Source organism: Palaemon carinicauda, chromosome 11 (assembly GCF_036898095.1).
Source record: "Palaemon carinicauda isolate YSFRI2023 chromosome 11, ASM3689809v2, whole genome shotgun sequence".
Classification (NCBI taxonomy): Eukaryota; Metazoa; Arthropoda; class Malacostraca; order Decapoda; family Palaemonidae; genus Palaemon; species Palaemon carinicauda.
Window position 1 is genome coordinate 119,719,394 of NC_090735.1, and position 15,000 is coordinate 119,734,393.

The 15,000-nt window shown below is 35.1% G+C and overlaps 1 protein-coding gene across 1 annotated transcript in view; it reads left to right on the forward strand.

The window, feature by feature from the left end:
• LOC137650146 (post-GPI attachment to proteins factor 2-like) overlaps nt 1–13,559 on the forward strand; it is a 335,720-nt gene extending 322,161 nt beyond the window's left edge. Inside the window, exons 3-4 of the mRNA XM_068383298.1 lie at nt 2,099–2,311; nt 6,364–13,559. Of these exons, the coding sequence (XP_068239399.1) occupies nt 2,099–2,311; nt 6,364–7,088 (938 nt within the window). The 3' untranslated portion in view covers nt 7,089–13,559. The remainder of the gene's footprint in view (nt 1–2,098; nt 2,312–6,363) is intronic.
• Nucleotides 13,560–15,000: the final 1,441 nt, after the last annotated feature.

The window sequence follows — 15,000 nt, forward strand, 5'->3', positions numbered from 1 at the left end:
ATTTTTTTAGTTGTGAATTTTATGCAATTTATGCAACACCACAGTATTCTCGAACCGAAGATATTGTTATTAATAAAATCTAAGCCTTTACGAAATAATAGCACACCTTTTCTATTTCCATAGTTGGACAGAAGAAAAGAAGGAAACCAAATTATGGCTTCTTGTTAATGATAAACATCACAGAGCAGTATCTGTTTCTTATGAGTTAAAATGATAAATGGTTCCTTTTTCTTCCGGAAAGTTAATTAGGTCATCTGGAAAAGCTCCAAGATATTCTTCCCTCTGAAGATATTCAGTTGGTGTTGCTAGGGCCATAGAATATTTTATATCTATTTTCGTGTTTTCTTTTCCAAAGCGATAATTACGAAATGCGTCAAAGTTAACATAAAGTTTGTAGCCCAAAGGTTGTATGCAAATAATTCGAGTAGGCTGAGAAAAGGATATAGGCGATGCTAAGTTTTGTGAAATAATTTTGAAATTAATGTGGTTCTTTCCCACCGCTATCCCTACATTAAGGGGTTGGTTGCCTGATGCGCCATTTCCAATGCCTTCTAACAAAGGCATCCTCTTCCTCCAAAGTCCAAACCTCTTCTCTCCATATCATCCCTCACCTCCTTTCGCCATCTAATTCTCTACCTCCCTGTCGATCTTCTCCCCCTAATAGGTTCCTCCTAAGCCCTCCTCACTCCCTCCCCACCATCCATCTACAACATGTGCCCACACCATCTCAGTCCTGACTCTTATCAGCTCTGTAATCTTCACTACGCCTGCCAGTCTTCCTATTTTATCATCTTCCAACCTTTCAATCAGTGATATTCTCATAATCTACCTCAGCATTCTCATCTCTATTCTCTCAAGCTTTGCTCTCTCTTTCCGTCTTAGAGCCCATGTTTTCCAGTCCAATCACTGTGTTATAGGTTTTCACTTTTAGCTTGATTGGCATTTTCCTATCACATACCACTCGAGCTACCTCCCTCCACTTCCCCCAGGCTACTTTTATCCTATTCTCAACTTCAGCCTCACATCCTCCCTCCTGATTTATAGTAGATACCAAGTATCTGAATTGTTCTACTTGTTTTATAACCGAGCCTCTACTTTCATGCATAGCTATCCTGTCACTACCTTCCTTACTCCTCACCATAGCCTCAGTCTTATCGACATTTACTCTCAAACTACCCCTCTTCAAAGTCTCTTGCCATTCTACAACCCTTCTCTGTAAGTTTGCCTCATTTACAGCGGCAATCACCGAATCATCTGTATATAGCTACTCCCAGAACTCTTCATTTCTGATCTCTTCACGTAACACATCCATGACCACCGCAAATAAAAACGGGCTTAAAGCTGACCCCTGGTGTAATCCAATACTAACTTCAAAGGTTTCTGTTTCCCCACCAGCTGTTATTACTTTAGTCCTTGTTCATTTTTACATCATCTCTACCATTCTAACCAAATTCTCCTAGACTCTCCTCTTCCTTAAGCACCAAAAAATCACTTTTGGCAATTTATCATAATGAATACAACAAAAATAACTTGAAGATGAACAGCTGGTAGAACTAATGATCAAAGTATATTCGTGACTGGGTTACATATTTGTTTAAAAAGAATTATCTAGTGTCACAATTTATAAGATCAGTGACACCATTTGGCATTATATGTAATGCATGATGGTTATACGAGTTGGCAGGTTACTTGGTAGATTTATTGAGGTGAAATTTTTAATAGAATTAGATACAAAATTATGGCCGTATTTCAGATTGATGTATGTTCAATGTACTGTTTACTTACATGAATATGTGCACAGACTGGTGTGTATATTTTATATGGTTTCCTTTGTACCTACATGATAAATAGTTTCAATAAGAATAATAGCTAGGTAAACTTGAATATGTACTATCATATTTAGCCTTTTATTGAATCTATATACATACCTTATATGCACGCACATACACACACAAACACACATATGTATATATAAATATATATATATATATATATATATATATATATATATATATATATATATATATATATATATATATATATATATATATAATTCAACTTGTGCCTTCCATACTAATTCCCCATCTTTCCCCTACAGCTGTGCACGAGAAGCTGTTTACCCTGTTCATGCTGGTGTCTTTGGTGTACATGCTGTGCGTGATCCGAGTGGTGCGAGCCGTGAGGCACACTCTGTCCCCTCGACTCTTGAGGTCTTTTTCGCAGAAGAAGTGGATCTTCGGAATCAAGCTGGCTTCGACTGGAGGACTGCTCTTCTTTTTCTGGCGTCATCGTGTCTTTTGCCAGCCCATGGGTGAGGAAATTAAGGGGGATAATTCCAAGTCGTATTCGTGATGTAGAAAATAAAGGGATTTTATTTTGATTCAAGCATGTTGATGATAAATAGCCAAAGGGATTTGATTCCAATTAGTACTCATGGTGAGGAAATTAGGGGGATTTTATTTCAATAAAAACATGTTAATGATAAATATCCAAAGAGATTTGATTCCAATTAGTAATCATGGTGAGGAAATTAGGGGGATTTTATTTCAATTAAAACATGTTACTGATAAATAGCCAAAGGGATTTGATTCCAATTCATATTCGTGTTGAGGAAATTAGGGGGATTTTATTTCAATTCAAACATGTTAATGATAAATAGCCAAAGGGATTTGATTCCAATTCGTATTCGTAGTGAGAAAATTAGGGGAATTTTATTTTAATTAAAACATATTAATGATAAATAGCAGAAGGGCTTTGATTCCAATTTGCATTCGTGGTGTAGAAATTAGGGGGATTTTAATTCAATTTAAAAATGTTAATGATAAATAGTAGAAGGAGTTTGATTCTAAGTCGTATTCGTGGTGAAGAGGTTAAGGGGATTTCATTTCAATTAAAAGAGGTTAATGATAAATAGCCGAAGGGATTTGATTCCAATTCGTGGTGTGGAAATTGAGGGGATTTTAATTCAATTTAAAAATGTTAATGATAAATAGTAGAAGGAGTTTGATTCTAAGTCGTATTCATGGTGAAGAAGTTAAGGGGATTTCATTTCAATTAAAAGAGGTTAATGATAAATAGCCGAAGGGATTTGATTCCAATTCGTGGTGTGGAAATTGAGGGGATTTTAATTCAATTTAAAAATGTTAATGATAAATAGTAGTAGGGGTTTGATTCCAATTCGTATTCGTGGTGAGGAAATTAATGGGATTTTATTTCAATTAAAACATGTTAATGATAAATAGTAGAAGGGGTTTGATTCTAAGTCGTATTCATGGTGAGGAAATTAATGGGATTTTATTTCAATTAAAACATGTTGATGATAAATAGCCGAAGGGATTTGATTCCAATTCGTATTCGTGGTGAGGAAATTAATGGGATTTTATTTCAATTAAAACATGTTGATGATAAATAGCCGAAGGGATTTGATTCCAATTCGTATTCGTGGTGAGGAAATTAATGGGATTTTATTTCAATTAAAACATGTTGATGATAAATAGCCGAAGGGATTTGATTCCAATTCGTATTCGTGGTGAGGAAATTAATGGGATTTTATTTCAATTAAAACATGTTGATGATAAATAGCCGAAGGGATTTGATTCCAATTCGTATTCGTGGTGAGGAAATTAATGGGATTTTATTTCAATTAAAACATGTTGATGATAAATAGCCGAAGGGATTTGATTCCAATTCGTATTCGTAGTGAGAAAATTAGGGGAATTTTATTTTAATTAAAACATATTAATGATAAATAGCAGAAGGGCTTTGATTCCAATTTGCATTCGTGGTGTAGAAATTAGGGGGATTTTAATTCAATTTAAAAATGTTAATGATAAATAGTAGAAGGAGTTTGATTCTAAGTCGTATTCGTGGTGAAGAGGTTAAGGGGATTTCATTTCAATTAAAAGAGGTTAATGATAAATAGCCGAAGGGATTTGATTCCAATTCGTGGTGTGGAAATTGAGGGGATTTTAATTCAATTTAAAAATGTTAATGATAAATAGTAGAAGGAGTTTGATTCTAAGTCGTATTCATGGTGAAGAAGTTAAGGGGATTTCATTTCAATTAAAAGAGGTTAATGATAAATAGCCGAAGGGATTTGATTCCAATTCGTGGTGTGGAAATTGAGGGGATTTTAATTCAATTTAAAAATGTTAATGATAAATAGTAGTAGGGGTTTGATTCCAATTCGTATTCGTGGTGAGGAAATTAATGGGATTTTATTTCAATTAAAACATGTTAATGATAAATAGTAGAAGGGGTTTGATTCTAAGTCGTATTCATGGTGAGGAAATTAATGGGATTTTATTTCAATTAAAACATGTTGATGATAAATAGCCGAAGGGATTTGATTCCAATTCGTATTCGTGGTGAGGAAATTAATGGGATTTTATTTCAATTAAAACATGTTGATGATAAATAGCCGAAGGGATTTGATTCCAATTCGTATTCGTGGTGAGGAAATTAATGGGATTTTATTTCAATTAAAACATGTTGATGATAAATAGCCGAAGGGATTTGATTCCAATTCGTATTCGTGGTGTGGAAATTAGGGGGATTTTAATTCAATTTAAAAATGTTAATGATAAATAGTAGAAGGGGTTTGATTCTAAGTCATATTCATGGTGAGGAAATTAATGGGATTTTATTTCATTTAAAACATGTTAATGATTAATAGCAAAAGGAATTTTATTCCAATTCCTATTCGTGTTGAGAAAATTAAGGGGGTTTTATTTTAATTCAAACTTGTTAATGATAAATATTAGAAGGTGGTTAATTCTACGTCGTATTCGTGTTGAAGAAATTAAGAGAATTTTATTGTAATTCAAACATGTTAATGATAAATAGCCGAAGGGATTTGATTCCAAGTCGTATTCCTGGAGAGGAAATTAAGGGGATTTTATTTCAATTTAACATGCTAATTGTAAAACAATAAATACAGTTTAAGACAAATTGCATCAATTCATGATGAGACAATAAAAGTTTTGAATCCAAGATAAATCTAGTGATGGTAACAAAGGAAACCCTTAGAGTTTGAAGTATACTGTTCTCATCAGCTAATTTCTAATCTTGCCATCAAAGGGAGATGGGACTATTATACCCAGATATATTATTTCTTATGACGGTGATCTTTTTCAGATTTTTCCCCAAAGGATCTTATCTGTATTATTATTTTACTGGTAGATCTTCAAGAGTTTAATATATTTAGGATGACAAACTGATAACAATTCAAGGGTATAGTTCCAGCAAGTCTAGAAGCATTTAAAAACTTTTGAATAAATGTTAATTAAAACAGACCTATATTAGGTTTTTAGATTTTCTTATAAAAGTTTGTTTTCCAAATGTCTTTATTCCATTCCAATCACAATTTCGAAATGAGAATATTCAATGCGAATATAGATATTATTCAGGTTTTCGTAATTTTTAAAACAATAAATTCCCTTTTGAAAGATAACATTTTCGAGAGGAATTATCACTCATTTACAGATTGCATCATCCTATGAAATTGTATTTAATCATAAATTAACAAGCAAATTCCGGTATTACGGTTTTCAAGGATGAAAAGTTGTACATGTAATACTTCGCTGGTTTTAATTACTAACGAAATTTTAAGAATTTTTGGAAACAACGTTGCTAAAGTAAACTATACTTCGTGTTATTTAAATGGTGATATCCTTCACAATAAACTATTTATTTGAATATATTATTTATTATCTATTGTTTTTAATGGCTTTGGTAGAAATGACAATTTTCTTTTGATAACTGTATGCGTTTTCTTATGAAATTACTAATCAAGTTAGCTCCTCCAGATAAGGGTGTAATTTATTTTTTTTTTTTTTTTAGAAAATTCTACTTTTTCTCTGGTGTCATTGAATGCCAAAAGGAATATTTAATTAATATTTGGTTATCAAAATGTCCTGGTTTTCTTTAAAGCGCAAGAACCTCTAACACCAAATACTTAGAGGGATGTAAAAGAATAGCTACTATTATCTATTATTAAACTATTCTAGTTTATTTTTATAGTTTAACAATTTTTCATCACATGACATCTGAATTTCAAAATGATAGCAACTCTTCCCAATTATAACACTATTCTATTTTTTTACAGCATGACAATAAAAGTTTATTTTTTATTGTTGATGAACCTTAAATGTGGCTGAATGGAACCCCTCCTCGCTCTAGTTATCAGTTTATGATTTGCATGTACATATAAACTTGGCTTAAACACTAAGTTAATAGCAATTAAACATCTAATCAATGTAAACAATAGATTCATACATAAATTAAATGAGGTTTAAACATTTACAATAAACTTTCTAAAAGTTGTGATAATGCACTAATCTTCTTTTGTGGTTCTTTCCTCAGCCTTTAGCTGGTTCTCCTTATGCGAGTACGTGATCGCCACCTGCAACATGCTGTACCACGTGAGCGTTGCTCTCGACTTCTCTGACGAGCAGCTCATCGTTGGCCACATCAACGCCACCACGCCATCGGCCTCTTCTAACTCACTGTCGACATCCTCCTCCTCGCGCCAACATTCCCTTTCCTCTCCCACGACCACCTTCGAGTCCTTAGCCCACTTCGATGGTGGAAACGAAAGCCCCCTCGCCAGGAATGGGCGGCTGGACGACCAGATGCACGTCGACAATGCAGTCCCGCCAGCAGGACCACACCCTTCAGTTCAACCTTCGGGTCCCGCGATCACGCATCAAGTAATGGGTGGCGGGAAGCCTATTGGCATCGATAAGAACGAAGCTAGTCTGGGTGTGGTCCCCACAGCCACTGGTGCTGCCGCAGGAGTCCCTCCTGCAGGTTGTGGGTCAATTGGTGTTCCAGAAGCTGGTGGAGAAGGAGGAGTTGGGGTGACAGATACGGATAGTGCACCAGCAATAGTGCACCAGGTACTAAATACTATACATGAAGGAGCTGAGCCACTTGCGTCCCAGCCCTGTCTAAATGGTCCAGCGGAACCAGATGCTGCAGGATTGGTCCATAGAAGAATGGTTCTTGAAGGCAGCAATCCTCAGCAACAGCAATCCCAGTCTCTTAGCGGCGACAGTCAGCCTGTCAAGCATGCTCACAGCGAATGAAAAATGTTGTACTTTTTACTCCGCCCAACACCTGATTTGTGAACACCTGCTTTGAGTCGTAACATTTAAACGTCTACGTCCATGATGTGGCAATACTCCATAAAGTTATAGGATATATATAAAAACAAGTGACACAGTTAAAAACAAAACACCTCGGTGTTTTCTTTTTTTTTTCTAAATAATACTCGTTGTGAAGTTAGGGATATGTAAGTGTTGCCAGCGTTATAGATTGTATGTGTCGACTGCTTTATGAATGGCACTGGTCAGTCATGCTGTACATAATGGCAATTTAACGAATACCTAGGTATGTCATAGTCCTACGCAATGCAGAGGTGTGATGATTCTGTCTCTCATTAAAAGAACAAAAAGGTTAGATTTCTAAGCACTACGAAAGGCTTTGTTTTTACCAGAACTAAAGAAGACACGATAAAATGAAACTGAACGCGAACGAAATTGTTCTAGAAGTAGATTCAATAAGTTCGAGAGAGAGAGAGAGAGAGATCTGGAACCTGTACACCCAAACTGGCAGTCACGTCATGAATTTCATGAACACAACCTTTACTCTTTAATAAAGCACGAAGAAGCACACCTCACTGTAATCAGATCTGAAGTAATTCGTTCCTTCCTTTCATTAAGATTAAACAGAAATTTAGCACAATATCCTACCAATCTCGGATTACCCGAGGATGACTGAAGCCTGGCTTCCCCGTGCTTCGGAGAGCTTTGCCAAATACACCGTTTATCCTCCTTTGCAAATAGATATTGTAAAACTATGTAGGTGAATAATGATCTCTTCACAAAATAGAATAAACGTTGAAAATATTTTGATGAACCTTTTACGCGTAGGTCTATAATAATTGATTACCATTTACCAGCTGATGTGAGAGAACCACACTCATTTTTATCCGAATCTAGTCAGCTTTAATAAGCATTACTTTGTCATGATAAACTCAAACTTTTTTTTTGTGAATGTCCTTTCTGCAAGGGTAGAAACAATTTTATCTTATTCTCTGTTGAAGAAAGTTTTCGGTACTTAAGACCTCTTCGGTACTGACCAGCTCTTCTTACCATTTTTTGCTAGATCACTAGTTGTGCTAGTACCGGTTCCTGCTCCTAGTAGTCCATTCAATTTTCACAAAATTCAGATATTTTTTTGCTGCTAGAATTATAAACATTACCCTATTTCTCGTCAAAATTCAATCTAAAATCACCTATTATATTCCGAAATTGCTTAAATGGTTTTTCATCACTATTATTAAAAAGAAACAGAGGAAAAGTTATCTGATGTATATTAGCCTCTGAGTTCCGAAAATTCAGTTATGTGGCACTAAAATAAAACTTCTTTAAATGAAATAATTTGGCTACTAATACAACCGACTCATTTTTAAGAACAAATTGGATCTTTTTTATGGACAAAACTTCATATATTTATTGTAGTACTTATTCAATTCATTGTTCGCTCATCCCGCTAGACTGCTCCCTGGACTCTTTCTTTTGCCAAACATCAATAATTAGTTAGAGGCTTATGATATCTTTATCATTCGTCTAAGTAAAGAAGTATTATAAAACTAAATAGTAGGGAAATTACGCACGAGAAAAAAAAAAACAATTATACAATTGCAGAGTACCCTTCATTTTCATCCATTCCTGTAAAGCCAAATTAGTGTCATTAAAAATTGACAACTAACATGAAATCTCACCAAATTTAAGAGGCTTCACGCTAATACAGATTGTATTAGCTCCAGTTAACTAAGGAGCTATTTTTTATTTCAGGAAACTTTAATAATGCCTTTAAAAATGCCACGCGACGATTTTACATGGCTCTGACGAAGCGTAGCTGTAAGTCGGAAATTATACTAATGAAATATCGAACACAAGAAGATTGAAACTGAGAACCCACTCAGTCAGTATCCCGGATGTGCAATCACTAACATTGCAGGAGGAAATGTGGGCTGCATTTTAGCTTAATAGATTTGAGTGACAGTCCATTAACAGGTAATGTTTTAAAGAGATGTTTACCTGAAGCGGTAAATCCTCGGATTGGAGCACCTCGAAAATAAAGGGAAATTTAACTATCAATATTATTTATGTGCTTAATATACCTCCAACCTTTGCGTCATGCCAGACATATGTTAATAAGTATGTTATCCGTTTCCGCTGGTAAAACTGAAAAGAAGATTGAAAACACGAAGGCCCTAAGGTAGATTTTGCCTTTGATTTTTCATTTTTATTTTTTCCACGTAATTCATAATAATAATATACGAAAGGCAAGGAGGTATCAGTTCTAATTCCATTACATGGACCATTCGCTCTCGTCATAACGTTACTCGAGCCGTGAACTTCTCGGGACAACCAAATAATGCGGAACGGAAGTGGATAACTGTACACACTCAATCTGGCTAAACCAAGCAATAACTCGAGTCAGACGAGGCGATCGTAGTCTTCTCGGTGCGCGGACTCTCGCTTGGGCGAGGATGGGAATTCTCGCCAATAATACTGATCATTTTAAGACACTTCTAGCATTAATATGAATATGATTTTATAAGGACTCCCTTTTAACGTTTAAATGCTATCACGGGTTACTTGACGGAGGCGTAGTCTCTGCTTGCAGGAAGGGAGACTTCAAAGGAGCATTTCTGCATGACCACCTCCTCCTTCTAATCTTCTCCTCTTTCTACTCCTCTCTTCTTCTTCCTCCTCCACTATCCTATTTCTCAAGGACTATTTTCTGCTGTTGTGTATCCCGTGAATCTGATGCCTTATTAATTTTTGTGCCAGACTGATGCAGTGCCATCTGGTGGTAGAGAAAGAACCTATGTATAAATTTATATATACATGTATATATCAGTGATACATTTTATCCCTACCGACACCACTGACCCTGAGGATATACCATCTCCTTTTTCCCGTGATGTTTCCGTGTTACTGCCCACCAGAGGAGCCTGGTCATCACATCACAAGGTTTTCCGTCTAGCTGAGGGATCGGTTGCTGAACCATCTGGCAGACAGTGGAAGCCAGAATATCCAAAAAGTTATTTTTTTAGTCTTATTTTACTAAAGAAGTAACCTTTACTGATAAAACCTTTTCTTAAGTAGCGTCATTTTTCAGTAGCTGAGAGAGAATCCTTAGCCGTAACTTGAAGAGAGATTGTATATTCTATTTGATATTTAAAGAGAAGCACTATTAACATAACTCAATCTTAATTAGCGCATGGTAGCAACACTACAGGTTGAAAGCGCAACTATTCCAGTGACGGGACGAAAGCGGCAAACCGTTGGCGTTTCAAAACTCATTAAACCTGGCGGGTGATTTATGTCAGAACATGTCGATAGTTTAACCTGGTAATGTTCACCTACAGGTCGTAGCACCTTCGAGTAGCCCATGGTGTTAAATTAGTATTTCAATCCCAAAGATTTTTTTTACATGTGGCATCAACTGCTAGTTCAACTTGGTTCAAATGCGCTGCTGTACGTTCGTAGGTGCGCTAGTATTACCATGTATATCCAAAGGCAAATCCCCGAAACTACCATGATTAGCTACCCCCAATGAAATCCATGCACATGGATAGGCGAATTGCTTAAAATTGATCCTATCGATTGATTGACTTCTGGTTCTCTAACGTCGTTGAGATCACACTGAAAGCAGGAGGTAGTGGCTCATGTCACCGGTGTAAGTGCGCTTTGTTAGCAATTTGTAAATTGATTAAGCGATAATATCTCGTACGCTGATAAAAGCACAGTAGTTGAATCATGCAAATAGGTAGCAAATATTATGACTGCCAGCCAGTTGTACCATTTATGACGCATAAGTCATAGTCCCTTTGGTCATTTCTTCTCGCAAGGGTGTATTAGGTAAGACTTATGAATTATATTTATTTTCTAAGCATTGGGTATCATCATGCAAGCATCTAATTTAATCGCGCTCCACGTCATCTCTTGCTATATAATTTCCTCGTCAGACTTCCTACGAGACTCCTTTTCTTTAATCGCTTATTATAAGCAGACTCGATTGTGATCAAACGGCGCCTTCTTGATCCATTATAAGATTTAGAGTTTGTAAAAAACACCTCTAAAGAATTTGGTTGAAACCCGACAAAGAATTCTACAAAGCGAATGCAGTCTTTTCATCGCCATTTCCTGTGATTTAGCCACTTTAGCGATTTTAGTTGTTTGAGGCAAAGCAAATAATACTCTGGAAACGAGAAAAGATTGATTTACTCTGGACTGAAGCTGCTTGACGATGGAGGCGTAGCCTTAACTTGAGTACAATTGAAGCGACAAAAACACAGATGACTTCTTCCTATTAGCGAAAGAAAAAAAAATTAACTTTTTTGGTCTGAAGTTGGTTCAGCACAGTGCCCATTTTTATAAGCATATTTAGATTATTTCGCTCTAAAAGTTGATAATTGATGGTTCATACACATCTGAAGTGGTGGGTTGTATGCTGTCAACCACAAAGAGAGAGAGAGAGAGTGAGAAAGAGAGGTATTGCCTTTTTCTCTCTTTCTCTCTCCTTAATTTCTATCCTCTTTTTTTCTGTTTTCTGAAACTCTCCTAGTCCCCCATTGTTTCATCTTCAGATGAAATCGCATCATTTAGAATCACTGTAGTATCTTGACATAGTGAATTCAGAGTTAACACAACCTCTCGTGTTAACTTTCGTTAAGTAGGGCGCGTGATCGCGGGTATGTGCGTATGTGTGTGTATATGCGTACACATGATGACTTATATCTCAAACTCCCACAGTTCTTCTATGAACGAGAAACACACCAACAAGTTTGATCTCACGTGTGATTTATCTTAAATGTGAATTTTATTTTCTTCTGTCCCTTTTCATTACATTTCCATGACTGGCCCTCATCCATAGAAAGAAAAACAAAAAGTACAATAATCAGCAATTTGTCGGTCGCACCAGAAGGAGAGAAAAAACCAACTCAGGTTTTGCGGTATGACATTTTGCACTTTGGTCTGTCATCATAATTGGTGGGTACCGACTTTATTTGGTGTCCTTGCTGCTGGGCCTGACTTGGAGATTGGTGCAGTATTTTTCAGCGGGTCTGTTTTCAATGCTGACGTACAATTTTTGAAGACTTTCTCGGAACGCTAAAGTGAAACCTTGTATCTGCTAGATCATGAAAAGCAAATCACAGGACGCAGCCAATTTTTGTCGATACCTTAACATTGTCCTGTATGTGTTGACAAGAAAATACTCAGCCAGTGATTACTCTCACCCAGTGAACAGTGTTTTAGTGTCTGTTGCTCTCTGAATGTCATAGACGCCGAAGAAACAATATTCTGGCGCCTTTTTGTCAATAGTTTTATCACTGTGGAATTGACTAAGAACTTGCCAAGAAACTAAGGTTTGTCTTTAAAGGCTTTACGCCCAGTGCAAGGATAGTATCCCAAGTCATTCGCCAATATTGATGGCATCATACATCTTCTCGTTCATATATAAATGCCCTTGGAGTAAATATTTGTCAAAACTTTCAAATGATGAGCATTTTCTGTAAAAGTTCTATAACAGATTTTATCCCTATTTCATGGGTCTATAGAGGTGTGATATGATTCTCATATTTTTATCCGTCTTCATATATTTCCCTCAAAAAGAAATTTTATGCAATTTTTACACACTATTTTTAAGGCACTTTTTCTTTTCAGTTTTGATGTTGACTTCACCAAAACCCATTTTCATCCATATTTTGTGAACTCATGAGTATTTACCTTTTATTCTTATGTAATTATTTTGTATACCTGTGTTTGGTATTAGAAGGTGATATATCAATACGTCGCGTAAGGATATCAGAAATCCAGTTACTATTAAAAATTGATTGGCGAAGAATAAACCACCGAACAATAACATAGTAGAACATTGGGTTAAAGGTTTTTAGAATGATGCATATTAAAAAACCACGAAACCAGAAAAGGAAATTATTTGAAAAAAGCAAAGTAAAACTTTTTTGTGGTTTGCGAGGTTAAAAGTTCTAACGCCATCTAAACTAGGAGAGGAAATGGGTCTCTAAAGAGCAGTCATCAAATAAACATGAAGAACCCTAACGAGTGGATAGATGGATTTTGAAATATATCGTAGACTGGTAATAGTAGAAGTTAAATATAAGTATCCAATTATATAGTTAGTCAAAACCGTGAAGCCCAAAGGCTAAACCTCCTGGACAAATGGCCGTTTATCATAGCTTAAATTCCATGATTGACAGGAGAGCATTCGCTAACAGCTGCTCGAAACAAATGAGCTCTCGCTTGTGTCGTGATAATCCATAATCGTAGGCTTTCATTTACTCTCTTAATAGATATAGAAGCGTCACAGGTTAAAAATGCCTTTTGTTGTCAAAATTGTATAAGAAAAAATAGCACAAATTATCTTGATTTCGTAGAATTAAAATCTTGAAGACATTTGAGCCTCGGAAATCCTTTTTATTATTTCCTCTGAAAAATTTGTATTTTCATTGTTTGATACATACGTATGATATATATATATATATATATATATATATATATATATATATATATATATTATATCTATGTATATATATATATATATATATATATATATATGTGTGTATATATATATATATATATATATATATATATATATATATATATATATATATATATATATATATATATATATATATATATGTATATATATATATATATATATATATATATATATATATATATATATATATATATATATATATATATATATATATATATATACAGTATATTCCCAAACATATATCCTGAAGGATGTTTTTATGTTTTTGTTTATAGAATAGGTCTACAGAATCTGAAACAATACGAGACCGGAGAAAAAAAAAATTGAAAAAAAAAAGTCTGAAAATAAGTTCAAATTGAAACTGACGAGGCCCGCCATGAGGAAAAACTCCTCCACTTCGCCTGTGGAGGGTGCCATGGCGCTATGATTTCCAGGGAAGGGATCGGAAATGTGTGGGCCTATTAATGATTATACTATAACCTACCTCTCTAGTCAAAATGACTCGCTTTTAAATACTAGTCATCCAGTGACAATATGGTTCCGATGAATCAATGAATTAGCCCAGTTTGGTCAAAATATACTAGTGTAGGTTTAGTGGCAAGATTTTGTTGTGTGATCATACCAATAGATGTATATAAGTTTCTCTTTGTTATTTTTTGTGGAATAAGAAATAGCTTAATTTGATTAATTATTACTGAATTCTTTTTCCACCTTTATGCTAGAATAATAACGCCTCTGTTACAGGTTTTTCATTTTTAAATACTGTTTCTGTCCATTATATGTGATATCTTCACCGTTTTTTATTAAAGGCCATGAGAGGACGGCGATCAAAAAATCATTAAGATAATCACCCAAAAAAGGTGCTCACGCGCATTCGAAAAGGGTTGATTGAACCTTTTTTTTTTTTTTTTTTTTTTTGCAAGTGAAGGCTCGGAGAATTCCACCAGATCATATCGTTTAAAAGGTGTTTTCCTCTGACAATACAAACGAATGTGAGCATACATAATGTACTTGAAATTACGTATTCGTGCGTTGCAGGCGTACTTTGATCTAGAAATTCCTTCTTTAAGAGATGAAATTCTTAATTAAAATATCATAGTACACATTGATCTACAACTTCTGAATCAATGAAAGAGAGAGAAAAGTCATAAATTTAGCCTTCTAGATATAAAAACCCATCCTTTGATAGAACACTGACTTCTTTTCATCGATTGCATGATTTTTTCTTGCATTCTAGGATTTTTGGGATCATAAAATCCTTCCTTTCAAATAATTTTATGTTACATAACATTACATTACCGGTCTAAGATGTCTTTGATATCCGTCTCTGATTTCATCTGAAATCTTTGTCATTTATAACATTACTTTCAGCAAACCTTCTTCCTCTCCATTTAACCA